This window comes from Balaenoptera musculus, chromosome 15, assembly GCF_009873245.2.
Source record: "Balaenoptera musculus isolate JJ_BM4_2016_0621 chromosome 15, mBalMus1.pri.v3, whole genome shotgun sequence".
Classification (NCBI taxonomy): Eukaryota; Metazoa; Chordata; class Mammalia; order Artiodactyla; family Balaenopteridae; genus Balaenoptera; species Balaenoptera musculus.
The window spans coordinates 81,746,079-81,765,946 of NC_045799.1; the positions used below are offsets into that span (position 1 = coordinate 81,746,079).

Sequence of the window (19,868 nt, forward strand, 5' to 3'; positions counted from 1 at the left end):
GCGAACATTGACCTCACCCCACAAACCTGAAGGCCAGGCCAAGTTAATTAGCGCCTCCCCGTTTTGCTCCACCAGCGGCTGCTGCAGCTGCGCGGTCGTCACACTCCGCCGCGTCCCCGAAACTACGGGCTCCTCGAGGCCTCTCTAGGCTTCTCGGGGAACTTCCGCATCTCTACTGTTCGTCCAGTTGCAGCTCGCAGTCCCGTCACGCCTAGCGCGCCGTCCTCGCGAGGAAACCCGGAGGTTCGCACGGTCGGCGCCCTCAGCACGCGTGGGAAAGGGCCGCCGCCCGGCTGTCGCGCGGCCCCGCTGGGTGGCGAACCCCGGAAGAGGCTGCACTTTTCCCTCCCTCCGGAGGCGGCGGCCGCGGGTCCGAAGGCCACCTCCCGCAGCCTGCAGACCTCTCATCCAGCCACGACTCCGGCTCTGGGGCCGAGGAGCAGCATGGAGGCCGAGGACTTCCAGGAGGAGCTGACCTGCTCCATCTGCCTGGACTATTTCGAGGACCCGGTGTCCATCGAGTGCGGCCACAACTTCTGCCGCGGCTGCCTGCGCCGCAGCTGGGCGCCGAGCGGCAGCCCGGTCCCCTGCCCCGAGTGCCGGCAGCCGTCGGCGCCCGCTGCGATGCGGCCCAACTGGGCCCTGGCCCGGCTGACGGAGAGGATGCGGCGCCGCCGCCTGGGCCCCGCGCCCCACGGCCTGTGCGGCCGCCATTGGGAGCCGCTGCGGCTCTTCTGCGAGGACGATCAGCGGCTCGTGTGCTTGGTGTGCAGGGAGTCCCAGGAGCACCAGGCCCACACCATGGCCCCCGTCGACGAGGCCTTCGCGAGCTACCGGGTGAGCCGGCCCTTACGGGGCTGCCGCTATTGCCTGGGAACGTTTACTGTTCACGTTGGAAGCATGAACCCCCATCCTACCCCTACCAGGCTCAGAAAAGTTAAGCGACTCACGGATCTCAGAGCTGGAGTTAAAACTGGGATTGGGAGGGCCGGTGCAAGGCTCAGTCATCACTGCAGAATTTTAAAGGGACTGGCCTCCGGGAGCTCCTAGTTTAAGATGGTTATCCTGAGAGGTTATACACCAGTGCTGTCCAATGGAAACAAAAATACGAGCCACATATGTTATTAAAATTTTTTCTAGTGGTAAAAAGAAACAGGTGATGTTAATTTTAATAATTTATTTAACCCAATTATCAAAAATATCATTCACCATAGATTTTTTTTTCTTAAAGCTCATTCTGTTTCCTCTTTATTGTGAAAATGAAACAAAATATAATCAGGAAATGGAGAACTCAAGTTCTTTTTACAGCTGTTCTCTGACTTGGATGGGCACAGATAGTGTGATTTCACATATATATACATTTCGGAGTATAGTTGCTTTACAATGTTGTGTTAAGTTCTGCTGTACAGCAAAGTGAATCAGCTATACGGATACATCTGTCCCCTCTTTTTTGGATTTCTTTCCCATTTAGGTCACCACAGAGCACCGAGTAGAGTCCCCTGTGCTATGCAGTAGGTTCTCATTAGTTATCTATTTTATACATAGTAGTGTATATATGTCAGTTCCAATCTCCCAGTTCATCCCACCCCCCCTTCCCCCCTTGGTATCCACACGTTTGTCCTCTACGTTTGTGCCTCTATTTCTGCTTTGAAAATAAACTCATCTATACTATTTTTCTAGATTCCACATATATGCAATAATATACGATATTTATTTTTTTCTTTCTGACTTACTTCACTCTGTATGTCAGTCTCTAGGTCCATCCATGCCTCTGCAAATGGCACAATTTCGTTCCTTTTTATGGCTGAGTAATAGTCCATTGTACATATGTACCACATCTTCTTTATCCATTCCTCTGTTGATGGACATTTAGGTTGCTTCCATGCTCTGGCTGTTGTAAATAGTGCTGCAATGAACATTCATTCAACATTGATTGATATAAAAAATTATCAATGAGACATTTTACCTTTTTTTTCATGATAGGTCTTTGAAATCTGTGTACTTTACATTTACACACATCAGTTCAGACTATCCACATTTCAGGAGCTCACATGGCTAATGGGTGCTGTATTGGACAGTACGGGTTTATACCTACAGATGTCGTAGACAACGAATGATTTGGGAAAAACCTGGCTTGTAGGGATGAGTCTGGATTTTACTAGCTTCCTTCATCAATTGGGAAAATCACTTAATGTTTGAATTTGGAGATTATCTGTTCTGCCTTATCTTATGGGTTAAGAAGCTTCAGTCAAATAAATCGGTTTATCGTACTCTGGTCCAGCCACACTGGCCTTCTTGCTTTTGTTTCAAGCCTGTTCACTCTCTCTCTACTCATACCTTCCATCCTTTAGATCCTTTTAGACTTTAGCTTGAAGACCTTCCTTGATCATCCTTTCCAGAGTAGCCCCACCCCCTTCCATTACTGACGGTGTCACTCCGGTGGTCTCCATCTGAATTGGTATCTAGTAAGTACTTGTTGAAAACACGAATTTAATGATACAAGTTAAAGTGTATTGTAAACTGTGAAATGCTGTACAGTTTTATCAGCTGACTACAAACAGGAAACAGATGCAAAGTTAGACTAGAAAGTGTACATTCATTTTTTTATTCAGTAACCTTTATCGGTGCTTCCTGTATGCTAGTCATTGTTCTAGAATCTGGACGTAAATGGATGAGAAAGACATGGGCCTTGTCTTGTATGGGGCATAAGCATGTAGTCCTGTAATTTCAGTGTGTGTGAGAGTTATTGACGTTTGTACCAACACACAGAAGGTCTGAGGTTAGAGTGATCAGACAGGAGTGAGGACCGCCTTCACAGAGGAGTGGAACACGAGTCCACTCTTGACGGATGAGTACAGCAAGGTAGGGGAGAAGATATTCAGGCCAAGGGAACAGCATATTCAGTAGTGTGGCAACGTGGAATAGCATGTGATAAATAAGAAGACCAGAGGTCGCTCTGTGCTTCAGGAGGGTAGCGCATGGGAGGAAGGATGGTGGGAGTTGAGGCTGAAGACAGAGGCAGGGTCCATGGTGTGGAGGATCTTGTTGACCATACTGAGAAGACCAAGCTTTCTGTTCCAGGGAATGGGGATCATTGAAGGATTTTAAGGCAGGAGATGACACGATCAGTTCTTTTGTTTTAGAGAGTTCATTGTGGCATCCACGGGGATGAATGGAGAAGACCAATTGGGCTGCTGTTGCACTACTTCAAGCAGGAGGTAGTAAGGGCCTGAATTAGTGCAGGGCAGGGGTGATGGAGAAGGGGAAGGCATGGTGTTATGATGAGCTGGAGCTGAATGACATTGTGACTAATTGGAACTGATGGGTCGGGGAGAGAGAGGAGTCTAGGATGGCAGTGTGGATATCTGGTGCTCATTTGGGACATGTTGAGAGTAAAGTAACTGTGACAGGAAGTCCAAGGAAGAGGGACAGGAGGCAGGGGGCATAGGAAGCTAGAAACACAGTATTTTAGATTAGAATCATCAGCCTACCCTTGAAGTCATGGAAGAGGTAAGCTGATTAGATTTTCCTGGAGGGACCACATTAAGGGTAAAAAAAAAGAGGGGCATGAAGAGAAGCTTGGGAAACACCAATGCTTAGTAGCCAGCAAAAGAGATTGAAAGGACCCATCAGAGAAATGGAAGAGAAGATACATGGGACTTCCCTGGCGGTCCAGTGGTTAAGACTGCACGCTTCCACTGAAGGGGGTGCGGGTTCGATCTCTGATCTGGGAACTACGATCCCTCATGCTACACTGCACGGCCGAAAAAAACCCAACCCCCCCCCCCCCAAAAAAAATTTATGGGGGAGGGCTGAGGCAAGTGTAAGTGGTTAGGTATGAAAGGAGAAAATAACCGTTAAAGCTTCAACCTTTGGCAATAATTATAATATTAATGATAGCTGTCAGGTGTTGATTACTTAGGCATCACTGACAGTTCTAAGCATTTTTCGTATAGTAATTTTTAAATTTCCATAGCAGCCCTGTTGGATGGATTCTGTTATCCCCATTTTGTAGATGAGGCAGCTGAGGCCCAGAGATGTGAGACCACTTGCCCAAGGTCACAGAAGCTAGGAAGTGGCTAAGCTTGGACTGAGGTCCTCTAATTCCTAGTCCATATCACTTTGCACTCTGCTACAGCTAATCTAGCTGAGAAGACTAATCGGAAGAGGTGGGATTTCAGGATTAAACAAAAACGGGCCAACAGGTAGGGAGTGGGTGAGGGTAACGCTGGGGAGGGTTGAATGTCATGAGGTTGACTGGTCAGGTGTTCCGGTCATTAGGCACAATTGCCCATTTTCTGTCCTTTTCTGCACGCTCCTCTGCTTCGTCGCTGCTCAGTTTATCCATCTCCACCCCACCCCAAGTTAGCTAGGAAAACATTAAGTTGCTCTTGGGTGGAGCAATTCTGTTTCCACCATCCCATTCCAAGCACATACTCAGGTGGGTACACTGTGACTTAAAAGTTTGGAGTTCCCTAAATCCATGGAAAATATCCCCCATCCTGTGCCCACACCTGAGCCCTGCAGACAGTGCTCGATGCTTTCTCTGAGGACCTGAGCCCCTGAGCACTGCATCCAGGAAACCTGCTTTGATGAATTCCTAGCCCGCTCTGCTCACCCTCTTGGGCCACACCAGTGGCTCAGGATACACCTGGAAGCAATTTTAAGCAATACTACCCCCCAACCCCCGCGAGTGTTTGGTTCAGTTGGTGGGGCCCTTGGCATCAGCATTGTTTAACAATTCACTAGGTGATTCTAGTGTACAGATAGGATAGAGGACCATGGACCTACATCTTAGTATCTTCACAGAGGGAAATCTCAAAAAAATCTTTCAGAGCAGAAGTTGTCTTTAATGGAATCATTGGTGGCTGGGGAGAAAAAGAGAACAGAGAAAGAGAACAGCGTCCTAAGCTTCAGGGAGCAAACTGTTTGCCTGGAAAAGGCTTCCAGGCACAGCTCTTCTTTCCCTCAAGCCAATATTTAGTCTGTGACTCTGGGAGCTAATCCCTTCATTGCTATTAACTCATTTAACAGATATTCAGTATTTCTTGAACCACCCATTTTGTGTCACTTGCTGTACTATAGTACCAGACTCAGCACTGGGCAAACAGTGGTGAAAAGACCATGGGGCTTACAGTCTGGCTGGGGTGGGGGTGAGAGGCACACCATGGACAAGTAAATGACCACAGATGGTGATATGTGCTGTGAAAGAAAGATAGTGCCGTGCCAGAGAAGTGACAACGGGCTTTAATAAGGGAACACGGTAGCCTTCTCTGAGGAGATGACATTTCAGTTGAGACTTGATGGATGAGGAATCAGCCATCTGAGGAACTGTGGGAAGAACATCCCAGGCAGCGGATAGCAAATTCAAAGACCCTGAGGCTGGGAAGAGCAGAACATATCTATGGAACCGAAAGATCTATGCACGTGGAGCATCACGAGCAAGGGGGAAAGCAGCACGAGATGAGTTGGGAGATGCAGACAAGAGTGGGGTTATGTCGGACCGCAAGGTGTTTGAATTTTCTTAGTGACGCGGGAAGCCAATGGAGAATCTTAAGCAGGGGACTGACATGATCTGACTGGTCTTTAGAAGATTATGCTGGCTTCTCTGTGGACATTGGATAAGAGAAGGACAAGATTGGAAGTAGGGAGCCCAGACGTGAGGTTATTGTAGTTGTCCAGACAAGAGGTGGCTTGAACTAGGGGGTGGCTGGGGACGGCAGATGGGCAGATTTGATATGTATTTTAGAGGTAGACCTCCCTGCTTGGATTGGATACAGAGGTTACAGTGACTGAAATTCACAGAACCTAAGTGCTGGGATGGTGTTTAAGAAAAGACCATCTAGTCTAGTTGTCTTCATCTTCTAGGTAAGGGAGCTGTGGCCCGGGAAATGTGTGAGGCTGACTTGACCACAGATCCATAGCTAGTTTGTGAAAGTCTAGACTGAAACTCAGACCTGATTTGAAGTTTCATGTCGTTTGAACTACATGATCACAAGTCAGCAAATGTCTTCATTCTATAAATGTCTGCTCTTTTATTATAGTTTTATATACACACGATTGTCTGATGTTAAATGAAGAGAGTGATTTTTAAACTTTGGTACGTCTACCCAGCTTTGAAATGCTTGTGTTGCCGTCCTGCCACCTCGTGGCAGTTTCTGTTATTGCAGGGAAGAAGTTTTCTAATCCCAGAACGTTACCAAGTTTACTCAGGGGACCACTTTAAGAGCCCAACTGTGGCAGGATACAAAAAAGCTTAGGTAATGAAAACAGGAAAATTCATACATACTGAAAATTGTTAAGGGCTTCTAAAAACTGAAAAGTTCTATTTCAAATATATTTATGTTTATTAGCAAACAAAAGTGAAAGCTTAAAAAAAAAATCTTGGTCACATTCAAAGGAGCTATTTATCTCATGACAGCCTTCACATGTACATCAGATTTGACAGTGATTTGTGCGTGTCTCTAACCTGTCTGCCTCTGTCTCTGAGGTCATCCCTGAGATTCTGCTGTTAGGTGCTTCCCCTCTTCAGTCTACTTTGTTCCTTCTGATAGACTCAATTTTTTTAATAGCTTATTTGTTTTTTTCTAATTATAAAAAGAATATGTGCCTCTTGTAGAAATTCAAACAAAACAGAGATTTATAGAATTTCTAGTCCTCCCCCTCCAACTTTCAAGCCATTCCTGTTCCCCAGAGATAAGCAGTGTTAATAATACTTAGGTATATACCCTTCCAGATTTTCCCTCTGTTCAGATACAAACGCACACACTTGCACAGACACATGTATATTTGTTCTTTTCAAAACAGAATTATATAGAGAGCTACCTGAAATTGATGTAGAGTATCAATATACCATAATTTAATGATTCCACATTGATAGGTAGTGAATAATGCTGCAGTTAACATTCCTATACATATTGATTATTTTTGCTAATGTTTTGTTGGATATTATTAGAAATAGGGTTATGCATATTTTAAATTTTGTTAAATCCTGCCAATTGCTCTTCAAAAAGAAGGGACCTTTACTCTCCTACTATTATGGTGCCAGAGGCCTTTTCCCTTGCCAGGACTAGGCATTTATTAATTTTCTAACAATTTAAAATTTTTGTCTATTTAGTAGTCATACTCTATATTGTGTTATGACGATTTTAGACCAGAATAATTCTTATGCATTAGCCTGTAGTCATCTTCAGCATTTTCTCAATCTCATCCCCTGTTTGAATTAGGTGACTTTTAGCTCTTGAACAAGGAAGATGCTGGGAGAGATGATTTGTTACTTATGCGTGTTTCTGCTGACAGGAAAAACTTCTGAAGACTCAACGTGGTCTGACAGCCAAGATGAAGAAAGCCATGCATTTACAGGACATGGAAGTGAAGAATGCTGCAGAGTGGAAGGTAAGAGCAGAAGTTGGTTGGGTATTTCTTGCCCTTGAGTCCTTTCAGTCTGAGGCTGCTCAAGGGCTTTCACTGGGAAGAGCTTGTGGATCTCATCAGTTGTTAGGCCCCTTTCAGATAAGGTGATAGAACAGGAAGACTCTATCTCTACTGACCTGTGTCTTTGGGCAACATGAGTTCCACACACTTCATCCTCATATCTCAAGGGTAGTGTCCCTTTCCTTTCTGCTTTCTCCCTAGGTTGGCTTCCTACATTGGAGTTGATTTGGGTCTGTGGCACTGTGGAAAGCAAATGGACTTTGCTTCCAGAGATGCTAGTCTAGATGGGAGGCATGATGTGGGCGCACATATGCACGTCTAAGATTTAACATAACTAAACGGTAGGTGATCTGAGGGCTAAATTAAATAATAGATGTGCAAGTGCATTTTAGTTTAAAAAGTATACAAACAAGGCATTGCTATCATAGCAGAGACTCAGATGTTACAAAGAATGAATTAATACTATATAGATTAGTACAAAGATATCAAGTAGGTGTAAAGAAAGGAGTAGGGGAAATTTGTAGGGGCTGGGCAGGAACTTTTCTGGAGGAGGTGATTTGGATGGAAGGATCATGAATTGTTAGGGAGTCGTGTGCAAGGAATTTAGGAGAAAGGACCAGGCAAAACAAGGACTGAGCCAGTCTCCTGTGGCTATAGGAGAAGATGAAGAATCAGCGAACGAGAGTCAGTGCGGAGTTTGCAAAGCTGCATGTCTTCCTGGCTGAAGAAGAGCAATTGTTTCTTAAGAGACTGAGCCAAGAAGAAGAAGAGACAAAGAAGAAACAGAATGAGAACACATTAAGGCTCAATCAAATGATCACTTCCATGAAGAAGCTCATCTTCGAGGTGGGGGAGAAGAGCCAGAGCTCCACCCTGGAGCTGCTCCAGGTGAGACCGGCAGGGAAGGGCGTAGTCTCTGTCTTTACAGAGTTGTTAGTTAACATCCCTAACTGAACGCCCTCTTGCCTTTAGAACTGAATGTCCTTCCTGGTGAGTGGGTTTAGTAGAAGACATGTTTTCTCTGTGTTGCTATTGTGTTGTTATTTTTATTATACAATTAAAGAGTCAAAGATTCACCTTTCAAAGGAAATTAATGTGAAATTTAGGTCTGATGAGCTCAGGTAATATGAGATACTTAGATTCCAAGAACTGTCTAGAACTTTTACAACTTGCCTGAGCAGTGAAGTACCAGTTACATATCCAAACATATACTATAGCAGAATCTTTGAAATAACACATTTCTTTTGTATATGGATTCTTTCATTTAGTGTAATGTTTTTGAGGTTCATTCGTGTTGTAGCATATATTAGTATTGTATTTGCATCCCTTTTTTTAATTCCAGAATAGTATTCCATTGTAGAATATACCACATTTTGTATATCTGTTCACCAGTTGATGGACATTTGGGTTGTTTCCACCTTTTGGTTATTAGGAAGGATGCTGCTTTAACATTTGTCTGTCACTCTTTGTGTGGACATATGTTTTCATTTCTCTTGGGTAAGTAGTCGGCGCAGAATTGCTAGGCTGTATTCTGTATTTATATTTAACTTTTAAAGAAACTGCCTTTTTCCAAACTACCTTTTTCCATTTTATATTGCCACCACATCCTCACTAACATTTGTCTGTGATTGAAAGAGTGTAGACGGAGAAGTAGGCAAAAAGCCAGGAGAGAGCTAATGTCATAGTGCCAAAGGAGGAAGAGGAGGGCTTCAAGGAAAGGATTGGTCAACACTGTTAAATAGTTCAGAGGGGCCACATGGAACAAAGACTACGTTGTGTTAATGCATTGGGTTTGGCAGCGTGAGAGCATATGTGACGTTAATAAAAGCACCTGACAGAAAAATACCTGCTCACAAAGTTGAGTAACAGATCTCTAGGGGAAGGTACATAACTTGTTTCTTTCTTCTCTTCACAGAATCCAAAAGATGTGTTGACCAGGTACAAACTCTTGCTTTCCTATGGGGGCTTGAGTAGAATGGTAAAGATACAGGCCAAGCAGAGGGGAAACGAGGCCTGGGCTCCATAGGTCAGTGTGGACATTGACGTGAGGGGCTGTCGGGGAGGAGTTCCACTGTTCACTTTTGCCAGGAGGAATGGGAGAGAAGTAGTCTGAGCTCTGGGATTTGAACCTTCAGTTGGGAGTTGGGGGTCTTGGGTGCCCTAGTTGTCTCCTGAGCAGAGCAGCCCTCTGCACTTCTCGTAGGTGTGAGAACCAGGATGTGAACTACTCCTTTGAAGTTCTAAAGGTGAAGACTGTGTGCCGGCTCCCAATGATGAAGGAAATGCTGAAGCGATTCCAAGGTGAGCAGAATTTCTGGGAGTTGGAGCTCAGAGAATGAATGAGAGAAGTCTGGAAAGGAAAGAGAAAACAGAGCATGCAGCTGACAGGAGGGTCAGGAAAATGGTAATAACTACTTAGGAATAAATGGATATATGCTTCATTCAAGAAACATCCATTTAACACATACTGTGTGTTATAAGGTACTAGTGATACAAAAAGAAAAAGACCTATTTGCTTACAAATTGGAGAGACAGACACATATCACTTTACTGTAATACAGTGGGATCCAGTGTTTATCAGTGGTATGAATAAAATACTGCAAAACTACAGAGGAAGACCTCTGTTGGGGGTGAAGTGGGAAAGTTTTCACAGCAGAGGTGATGACAGTTGTTTGGGAATTTGAAGGATGAGTAGCAGTTTGCCAGGTGGAAAATGAGGGAATCCTCTTCCAGGCAGAGGCGGCAGCATGAGCTAAGGTGTGGAGAAAATGGAGGAGAGGGTATCTGATGTGACTCAACCATAAGGTGCATATGGGGAAAGGCAGGAACTGAGTTTGAGAAGATGAGTGTAGGGAAGACTGAAGATAAACTTATTAGATCTCCAGGGAAGTACCAAGGCATGTATGTGATGTAAAGCTATGCACTCAATTCTCATGTGCATGTGCCTGATTAAGAATCATGTTGTGGATGTCTACTTCCAGCTAAAATGCAGTAACAGGGACTGGATTTACTCCTGAAACTTAGTTGACCAAAAAAAAACACCCCAAAACAGACAATACATAAAACAACAGTTTTTAAAACACTGGACCTCAGGCAGTGAAGGACAGCGATCCATGGGAAATGTGAAACCAATGAGGTGCGTCTATGATGGCCCCAGCCTACAGCCTTGAGAGAGTTTCCAGGCCACCTCAGGGAGGGTAACAGAGGTGGAGCCAGGTGGACTCCCTGAGTTGAGGAGTGGAGCTGAGAGTCCAGGGAGAACAAAGCTGTGAGAGTTTACAGAGCACTGGACAGAGTACTGGAGAGGAGAGAGCTGGACAGAGAGAGAACCCACATGATCTACAGAGACACGCCGTGAACATTCAGCAGAATGCTGATCAGTACATGCTCGTGAAGAACTAACCGAGTTTGAGGAAGGAAATTTCCAAAATGAGTAGAAGGAATAGTTCCTGATGCTCACACAGGGCCAGGAACAATGCCTGTTCCTACCAGCCTCTGGAAAACTCTTAATTCGTGGGGCACTGGGTAGAGTACTCAGGAAAATCTTGCCTCATTAGTGGGGAATAATTAACCCTACACTGAGCGCTGCTTTGGACCCACTTTACAAATCATGAAATAAGACCCAAAAGGATGAAATTATTTCCAAGTAACTGCATCCCAGGACAAAGGTCAACAAGATGGATAGGAATTTAAAAAAATGAGTACCCAACAATGTAAAACCACAATGCCTGGCACCCAATCAAAGATTACTAGGCAGGCAAAAAGATAGGAAAACATGACCCATGATGAAGAGAGTAATCAATTGAAACTGATCCAGGATTTACCTGGATGCTAGAATAAGCATAGAAGAACATTAATACAATTACTGTAACTATTTTGTAAAGAGGCATATGGGGACATGGAAGATATAAAAAAATCCCAGGCAGACTTCTAGAGATGAAAACTGCAATAACTGAGATGAAGAACAAGCTGGTTGGGGTTAATGGGTCATTGCAGAAGAAAAGCTTAGTGAGCTTGAAAAGATAGAGCAGTGGAAACTATGCAAACGGAAACACACAGAGAAAAAAACTTAAAAAATGAAAATAGCATCAGTGAGCTGTGGGTCATTTTCATGCAGCCTTATGTCTGGTCATTGGTACCCCTCAGGGAGAGGAGTGGGATGGGGATGAGACAGAAAAAACATTTGAAGAAATAATGACCGACAACTTTCCAAAGTTGATGAAAACTGTAAGTACACAGATCCAAGAAACTCAGCAAATCCTAAGCATGATGAAAAGTACACCAAAACCAGTGATAAAGAAAAAATTTTAAATGCAACAAGTTAAAAAGGACATGTTACAGTGGAACAAAGATAAAGATGGCATCACATTACTCATTGAAAACAATGCAAGTGAACAAAATCTTTAAAGGACTGAAAGAAAATAACTGTTAACCCAGACTTTCATTCCTGGCAAAAATACCCTTCAAAAACAAGGTGAAACAAAGATGTTTGCTGATATCCAAAAACAGAAAGAGTTTATCAGACCAACACTGCAAGAAATGTTAGAGGAGGGCTTCCCTGGTGGCGCAGTGGTTGAGAATCTGCCTGCCAATGCAGGGGACACGGGTTCGAGCCCTGGTCTGGGAAGATCCCACATGCCGCGGAGCAACTAGGCCCGTGAGCCACAATTACTGAGCCTGCGCGTCTGGAGCCTGTGCTCCACAACAAGAGAGGCTGCGATAATGAGAGGCCCGCGCACCGCGATGAAGAGTGGCCCCCACTTGCCACAACTAGAGAAAGCCCTCGCACAGAAACGAAGACCCAACACAGCCATAAATAAATAAAATAAATAAACCCAAAGTTAAAAAAAAAAAAAAAAAAAAAAAAAGAAATGTTAGAGGAAGTCCTTCAAGCAGAAGGAAAATGATACCAGATGGAAGTCAGATCTACACAAAGGAGTAAAACATCTTCTGAAATGGTAACGACATAAAGAAATATGTACTTCTGTCATTACTTAAATCTCATTAAAAGGTAATAGGGATGGTTAATTTATGTGTTAATTTGACTGGGGCACAAGGTGCCCAGATACTTGGTCAAACATTATTTCGGGTGTTGCTGTGACAGAGTGTTTTGGGATGAGATTAATATTTAAATCCGGAAACTTGAGTAAAGCGGATTGCTCTCCATAATGCTGGTGGGCCTAATCTAATCAGTTGCAGGCCTGAATAGAACAAAAGGCTGACTTTTCACCCTGAACAAGAGGGAATTCTACAGCAGACTGCCTTAGGACTCCATCTGCGGCTTTGGTTCTTCCTGCCTTGTGGCCTTTGAACTGGAACATCAGTTTTCCCTGGGTCGTAAGCCTTCTGTCACACACAGTGGATTTGGATTTGCCAGTTACCATAATCACATGAAACAATTCCTTATAATCTCTTTCTCTATACACGTACATCTTATTGGTTCTATTTCTCTGGAGAACCCTGACAAATACAGTAATTGACTGTGTAAACAGACAGAAAATAACATATTGTGGAGTTTATAACATATTTACAAGTAAAATGCACAACAACAATAGCATGAATGTTAGGAGGGGAGAAATAGAAGTATACCATTATACAGTTCTTTTTTTTTTTTAAGTATTTATTTATTTGGCTGTGTCGGGTCTTAGTTGCAGCACACGGGATCTTCATTGCGGCATGCAGGATCTTTCATTGCGGCGTGCAGGCTCTTCATTGAGGCAAGCGGGCTTCTCTCTAGAGTGTGGGCTCTAGAGCATGTGGGCTCAGTAGTTGCGGCGTGCAGGCTTAGTTGCCCTGCGGCATGTGGGATCTTAGTTCCCCGACCAGGGATCAAACCTACGTTCCCTGCATTGGAAGGTGGATTCTTAACCACTGAACCACCAGGGAAGTCCCTATTATACAATTCTTATATGTGAAGTGGTATAATATCTCTTGAAGGTAGGCTGTTAAGTTAAAGGTGTATATTATAAACCTTACGGCAATCACTAAAATAAAAGAGTTGTAACTAATAAGTCAACAAAGGAGATGAAATGGAATCATAAGAATACTTGGTTAATCAGAAAGAAGGCAAAAAAGAGGAAAAAAGAATAGGACAAATAGAAACATAACGTAATAGACACAAACCTAATCATATTAATAATATTAAGTATAAATGGTCCTAATCAAAAGGGAGAGACTGGTTGGATTGGCTAAAAAAAGCAAGACCCAACTATATGCTGCAAGAAACGCACATTAAATATAAAGACCCGTATATGTTGAAAGTAAAACAATTGGAAAAGCTATACCATGCTAACATTAGCCAAAAGAAATCTGGAATGGTTATATTAATATCAAGAAGATTTCAGAGCAAGGAGTATTACCAGAGATAAAGTCAAGTCCTAATGATTAAGGAGTCAGTTTATCAGGAGGACATAACAGTTCTAAACATTTATACACCTAATAACAGAGCTTCAAAATATATTAAGCAAGAATTAATAGAGCTGCAAGGAGAAACAGACAAATCCACAATTATAGCTGGAATTTTCAGTACCTTTTAAAAATAATTTTTAGAACAAGTAGGCAGAAAATCAGTAAGGATATAGTAGACTGAATAACACTATCAATTTGAATAGCAGTGTCAACCAACTTGACCACCCTGTTATTTATAGAATACTGCCCCAAACAAAAACAGAATACATATTCTTTTTGAGTGTACATACATGGAACATTTTCTAAGGTAGAACAGGGTGGGCCATAAGACATATCTCAGTATTCAAAAGGATTCAAGCCATACAAAGTATGTTCTCTGACCCCAATGCATTTGAGTTAGCAATCAGTTTAAAAAAAAAATCCTTGGAAGTTCCCCAAATGTTAGGAAACTGAATGACACACTTCTCAATAACCCATGAATTAAAGGTGAAATCAAAAGGGAAGTAGAAAGTGTTGATACTTTGAAGTGAATGAAAAGGAAAACACAACATTTCAGAATTTGTGGGATATAGCTAAAGCGACACAGGGAAATGTATAGCACTAATCACCTATATTATAAAAGAAGAAAGTTCTTAAATCAGTGACATCAGTATCTACCTTAAGACACTACAAAAAGAAGAGCAAATAAAGCCCCCCAAAACAGAAGAATGGAAATAATAAAAATCAGAGCATAAATCATTGCAATAGAATACAGAAAACAAAAGAAATATTAGTGGAACCAAAAGCTCTTTCTTTGAGAATATCAATTTTATTGATATACTCTTAGCAGAATGACCAGATACATCACTAGTATTAAGAATGAGAGAGAGGCATCATCACTACAAATCTATAGATATTAAAAGGATAATAAGGGAATATTACAAGCAACTTTATGCTGATATATCAGACAACATAGGTGAAATGGACAAAGTCCTTAAAAGACTCAAATGACCAAAGCTGACTCAAGAGAAAATAGATAACTGGAATAACCTTATTTCTATTAAAGAAATTTGTGTTAGAAACCTTTCCAAATGGCTTCACCGGTGATTTCACCAAACATTTAAAATATATTTATTCTACATAAACTCTTAACAAAAAGTTGAAGAGACTATTCCCAATTTGTTCTATGAGGCCTGCATTACCATGATACTAAAATCAGACAAAGACATTACAAGAGAAGAGAACTATAGATCAGTGTCCCTCATGAACATAGAAAAATTCTAAAGAAAATTTTAGCAAATTGAATTCAACAATGTATAATACATCACAACCAAATGGGGTTTATTGTAGAAAAGCAGGTTTGGTTTAACATTTGAAAGTCAATATAATTCACGACATTAGCAAATTAAAAAAAGGAAAACTATTTGATCACCTAGTAGATGCAGAAAAAGCCCTTGTCAAAATCTAACATTCAGGACTTGAGGACACAGGGAGGGGGAAGGGTAAGCTGGGACGAAGTGAGGGAGTGGCATTGACACATATACTCTACCAAACGTAAAATATATAGCTAGTGGGAAGCAGCTGCATAGCACAGGGAGATCAGCTCAGTGATTTGTGACCACCTAGAGGGGTGGGAGGGAGACGCAAGAGGGAGGGGATATGGGGATATATGTATACGTATAGCTGATTCACTTTGTTATACAGCAGCAACTAACACAACATTGTAAAGCAATTATACTCCAATGACGATGCTAAATAAAAAAAATCTTAACATTCATTTCTGATTAAAAAAACAAAACAAAACAAAACACAACTTTTCAGCAAACTAAAGAGACATGGAGAGTCTGGGAGGGAAGAGAAGTTGGAGGCAGGCCAGGGAGGAAGTTATAGACACAGTTACAGTGAAAGATGCTGAAGGTCCGAGTGAAGACAATGGCGATGGGAAAGGAGAGGAAGAAAAGAACCTGAGTGATATTTCAGAGGTAGAATTGATAGGACTTGGTGATTAATTAGCCACCGAGGGTCAGAGGGAAAGAAGAATCAAATAACCTTAAGATTTCCAAGTGTGAGTGTTTGGGTGGAGCTAATATTCTTAGACCTTAGAGAGCATAGAAAACAAGAAGTCTGCATGTGAGGGAGGATTAGTCTCGAGAGTGGAAGGGGACTTGGGATGCTCTGAATTCGGTTTTGACTTACCTGCTGGGGGCTTGCGGAGATGCCCAGTGAACAGCTGGAATCAGTAAAGAGATACCTTGTTAATGATAACATCTGTGTGTTCCTGTACAAAGAACCAGCCAGTCGACAGCTTTGGTTCTGGTCCTGATTCAACAAGTCAGTATTTGTTACTGTTTCTCCAAATTCTATGCTGATGGTGAAGACTTGGGGCCATGAAATAATGGGCTCCCCATTTTCTGGATCATAGTCTTTTAAAGCAGAAGGGGAATGAAGATTTCAGGTTACTAGCACATACTATGGCCTGTTAGGCCCAGCTGAGGATCCGTTGAAGGACGGTGAGGAGTCTTATCCCTAACAGTAAGTGATGGGAGAAGAAGGACGGCACTGAAGCTGGAACAGACGGGCATTTCTGGAGGAGGGTTGGTGGTAAGCTCTTGCATTATTGATCTCAGCTCTCATTTTCTCTGCAGTGGCTGTAAATCTAGCTGAGGACACTGCTTATCCCAAACTTGTCTTCTCCCAGGAAGGGAGATACGTGAAAAATGGAGCATCAGCCAGTTCTTGGCCACTATTTTCTACAGCGTGGAGCTACTTTACTGGATGGAGGAATCCTCAGAGGACCACAGACTTTGTGGAGAGATTTCAGCACTTACCCTGCGTTTTGGGAAAAAATGTTTTCACTTCAGGGAAGCATTACTGGGAAGTTGAGCACCAAGGTAGCCTGGAGGTTGCTGTGGGGTTGTGTCGGGAGGACATCATGGGGATTACTGGTGGTTCAACAATGTCCCCCCGCATGGGAATCTGGGCTCTTTGTTGGAGTTCTGCTGGCTATTGGCCCCTGACAGGCATCTCTGTGAGGCCTACCAAGCTAGAGCCAGCTCTTCACCGGGTGGGAGTTTTCCTAGATCACAGGGCTGGGGAAATCTCATTCTACAGTGCTGTGGATGGAGAGCACCTCTACACTTTTTCCTGTCCTTCCATCTCACGTCTCCGGCCATTTTTTTGGTTGAGTCCATTAGCATCTTTAGTCATCCCACCAGCGACTGGTGGGAAATGAGGCTGTTCTTCTCCTGCCCAAGAATCTTTGCCTTGTACCCCAGCCCAGGGACATACATCCCTTGGCCCTCATCTTTGACTTCATATATAAATCCATCCTGGGTGGTCCCTCAATTCTGTCCATTCAGATTCCAACTTCACATTTTGTTCAGCCCCCCTGGACATCATGTGCGTAGATGTGGAAGACCCTGCTGGGTATCTTTCCAGTAGCCACTTGGCCCACTTTTTCTCCTTCTCTTCTGGTTCTTCCTAATTGAACTGTTCAGGATGTGCCCTCCACATGCTTCAGGGAGAGACAGGCCCATAGGAGGGAATTCTGGCCAGTGAGGTGGGGTGAGAAATTCTCCAAGGTGCCTCCGAGGAAGGTTTTTTAGCTTTTAGAAAGAGATGTCTGGGAAGACACAGCCCCTCTTCTGATGTTAGTAGGTATACCGGAACTGAGAGGAGCGCAGTAACCGTGGAAAAAGGAGGAGAAATGTGGTCTTTGTTGGCATCACGAAATGGTTGGAATTTCCCTAATCCCGAATTTCTTGTTATATGAGATTATTGCTTCTTTATTGTATAAGGCAGTTCTAGTTGCCTTCTGGTCACTTGCAGGCTGAAGCATCCTGACCGGTGCTATAGGCACGTAGCTTGGACATCTCACGGTATAGACCTATCTCACTTTTTTCCTGAAATTTGACAGCTTTATAGAATCCCGTTCTGTTTAGTCATGTAATTCCTCTTCTTTCCAGTAAGTACTGATATTCCTCACTTTCTTGTATTGGAAGATTGAGGCAGTCTTCCCCTACTCTGCCCGTGTTGTTACTCTTCACCTGACCGTGTCTCTGCCCTCAAGGGTTCATTATGCTCTCCACTCGTCAGATTCGTATACTGTGCGCACAAGGTTGTTAACGTCATCCTGAAGATGTTGGGAAACCCTTGTTAAGTATTTACACTGTGCTAGCCTCTTCACATAATGCTCCCACGTGACTCTTGCAACAGAGATGGAAATGAGATGGAAATTAAAATCCTGTCTTTACAAAAGAAAAAACAAACCTTGAGATTAACTCGTTCAGTCCTGCCCAGCTGTCAAATGGGCATGTTGGGATTGAATCTAGATCTGAGAGGAAGGTCCTGATCTTTTCTACTCTACGGTCACCTGTGAGCACATATTGAATGCTGATTGTGATCTCCAACACCTTTGTTTCAGGTTTTTATTTTGTTACATGTTTTTACCCTGTATGAGTGTTCTCCTCTCTTTACCTTCCTGCTCTAGATTGTATGCACTCAGAGGATTGTGACTATTACTGGATAGTTATTTGAAAAATAATGAATGTTTCTCTCTGGTTATAAAATCATGTACTTATTATAGAAACTTTGGAACATATAAAAAGTGTGAAGAAAATTAAAGTTATTGATAATTCCACCACTACCAACATTTTAATGTGTCTCCTCCCAGACTTTCAATAGGCTTTCTGGCAGCTTCTTAGAAAATTTCCAGCACCCTCCCTAATCCCTCCTCCCCTTCCTGTGCCCCAGCCCATCCTGGCTTGTCTTCCTTTGCAGCTGGAGCAATCCCCCTCATTCAGTGATTTCTGCTGAGTTCTCCTTAACTCTCCAAGATACTTGCCGTTAGGAGTTGAATTCTGTCCTCTAGAGAAAAAGATATGTTGAAGTCCTAGCTGTGAATGTGACCTTATCTGGAAATTAAGATGAGGCCATTAGGGTGGGCCCTAATCCAATATCACTAGTATCCTTAGAGGAAATTTTGTACACACACACATACACTTACGCATGGAAATGCCATGTGAGGACACCGAGGGAAGATGGCTATGGGAGAGGCTGGAGTTATGCTGTCACAAACCAATGAATGCCTGGGGCTGCTAGATGCTGGAAAAGGCAAAGAAGAATCCTCCCCTAGAAGCTTCTGAGGGAGCATGGCCCTGCAAACAAACACCCTGATTTCAGACTTCTAGCCTCCAGAACTGTGAGACAGTAAATTTCTGTTGTTTTAAGCCAGCCAGTTTGTGGAACTTAGGAATTTAACACTTGCCCATCAGGACTTCCTTCAGTACTGTGAAATATTCATATTTTATGGCATGACAAGAAAAATTTAAACATAAAAAATTTTCTCTGCCCATTGGTCTCTGTGCCTGCACTGTGCATTGTGTGTCTGCATTATGCCTCGACCACACCTCCCCCATCAGCAGAAATACCTGCTCAGCCATAAAGAGCAACATTCTCCCAGCATCAACAAGACGACTCCTTAAAAGATAACATTCCTTCTTGATAAGGGGTCACATGGTGCTTAGATCCGATGTAAACTGTCATCAATATGTCATTTAATGTGCAGCCCCCGTCTCAAAAAACTGATATAACTGTGCCTTGACTTCTAACGGATGGAACGGTTCTCAGAGCTTTCTCAGATGCTCTTCCTGGGTTATAATCCTCAAATTTGGCTCGAATAAAATTTCCAATTTCTTTCTTAGATCGACTAGTTAGTTTTTTGTCGACAATACCTACATTGTTAATTTCCAGTCCTTGGGAAACTCATTAGTACCTTTCCTCCACTCTTCTTTCTGGGCTGTTGAACCAGGTTGGTTGGTTCTGCTACAAAGACTTGTTCTCTGACTTCAAGTAGGCTCTTTGGGCTGCTTGGTAGACAAGCTTGATCTTAAATTCCTTTTTACATCTTCTGACGGCAGTGATTCCAAACCTTTTCCTCTTTTCTCAAAGAAAAGGCCTTTATAAGCCTCCCTTTCTACTACTATAACGGAGGTAAAACTTTACCTCTACTTATCTGAGGTTTTCAGCTGGGACTCTAACGAAAAGAA

At 43.0% G+C, this 19,868-nt stretch overlaps 1 protein-coding gene across 1 annotated transcript; it reads left to right on the top strand.

Moving 5' to 3' along the window:
* The first annotated feature begins 444 nt into the window (after positions 1–444).
* Positions 445–19,522, top strand: TRIM4 (tripartite motif containing 4). The gene is made up of 6 exons (XM_036824696.1): positions 445–837; positions 7,300–7,395; positions 8,092–8,322; positions 9,350–9,372; positions 9,638–9,735; positions 16,467–19,522. Exons 1-6 carry the CDS (start codon positions 445–447, stop codon positions 17,051–17,053), a joined length of 1,428 nt encoding a protein of 475 aa, XP_036680591.1. The 3' UTR covers positions 17,054–19,522.
* The last annotated feature ends 346 nt before the right edge of the window (positions 19,523–19,868 follow it).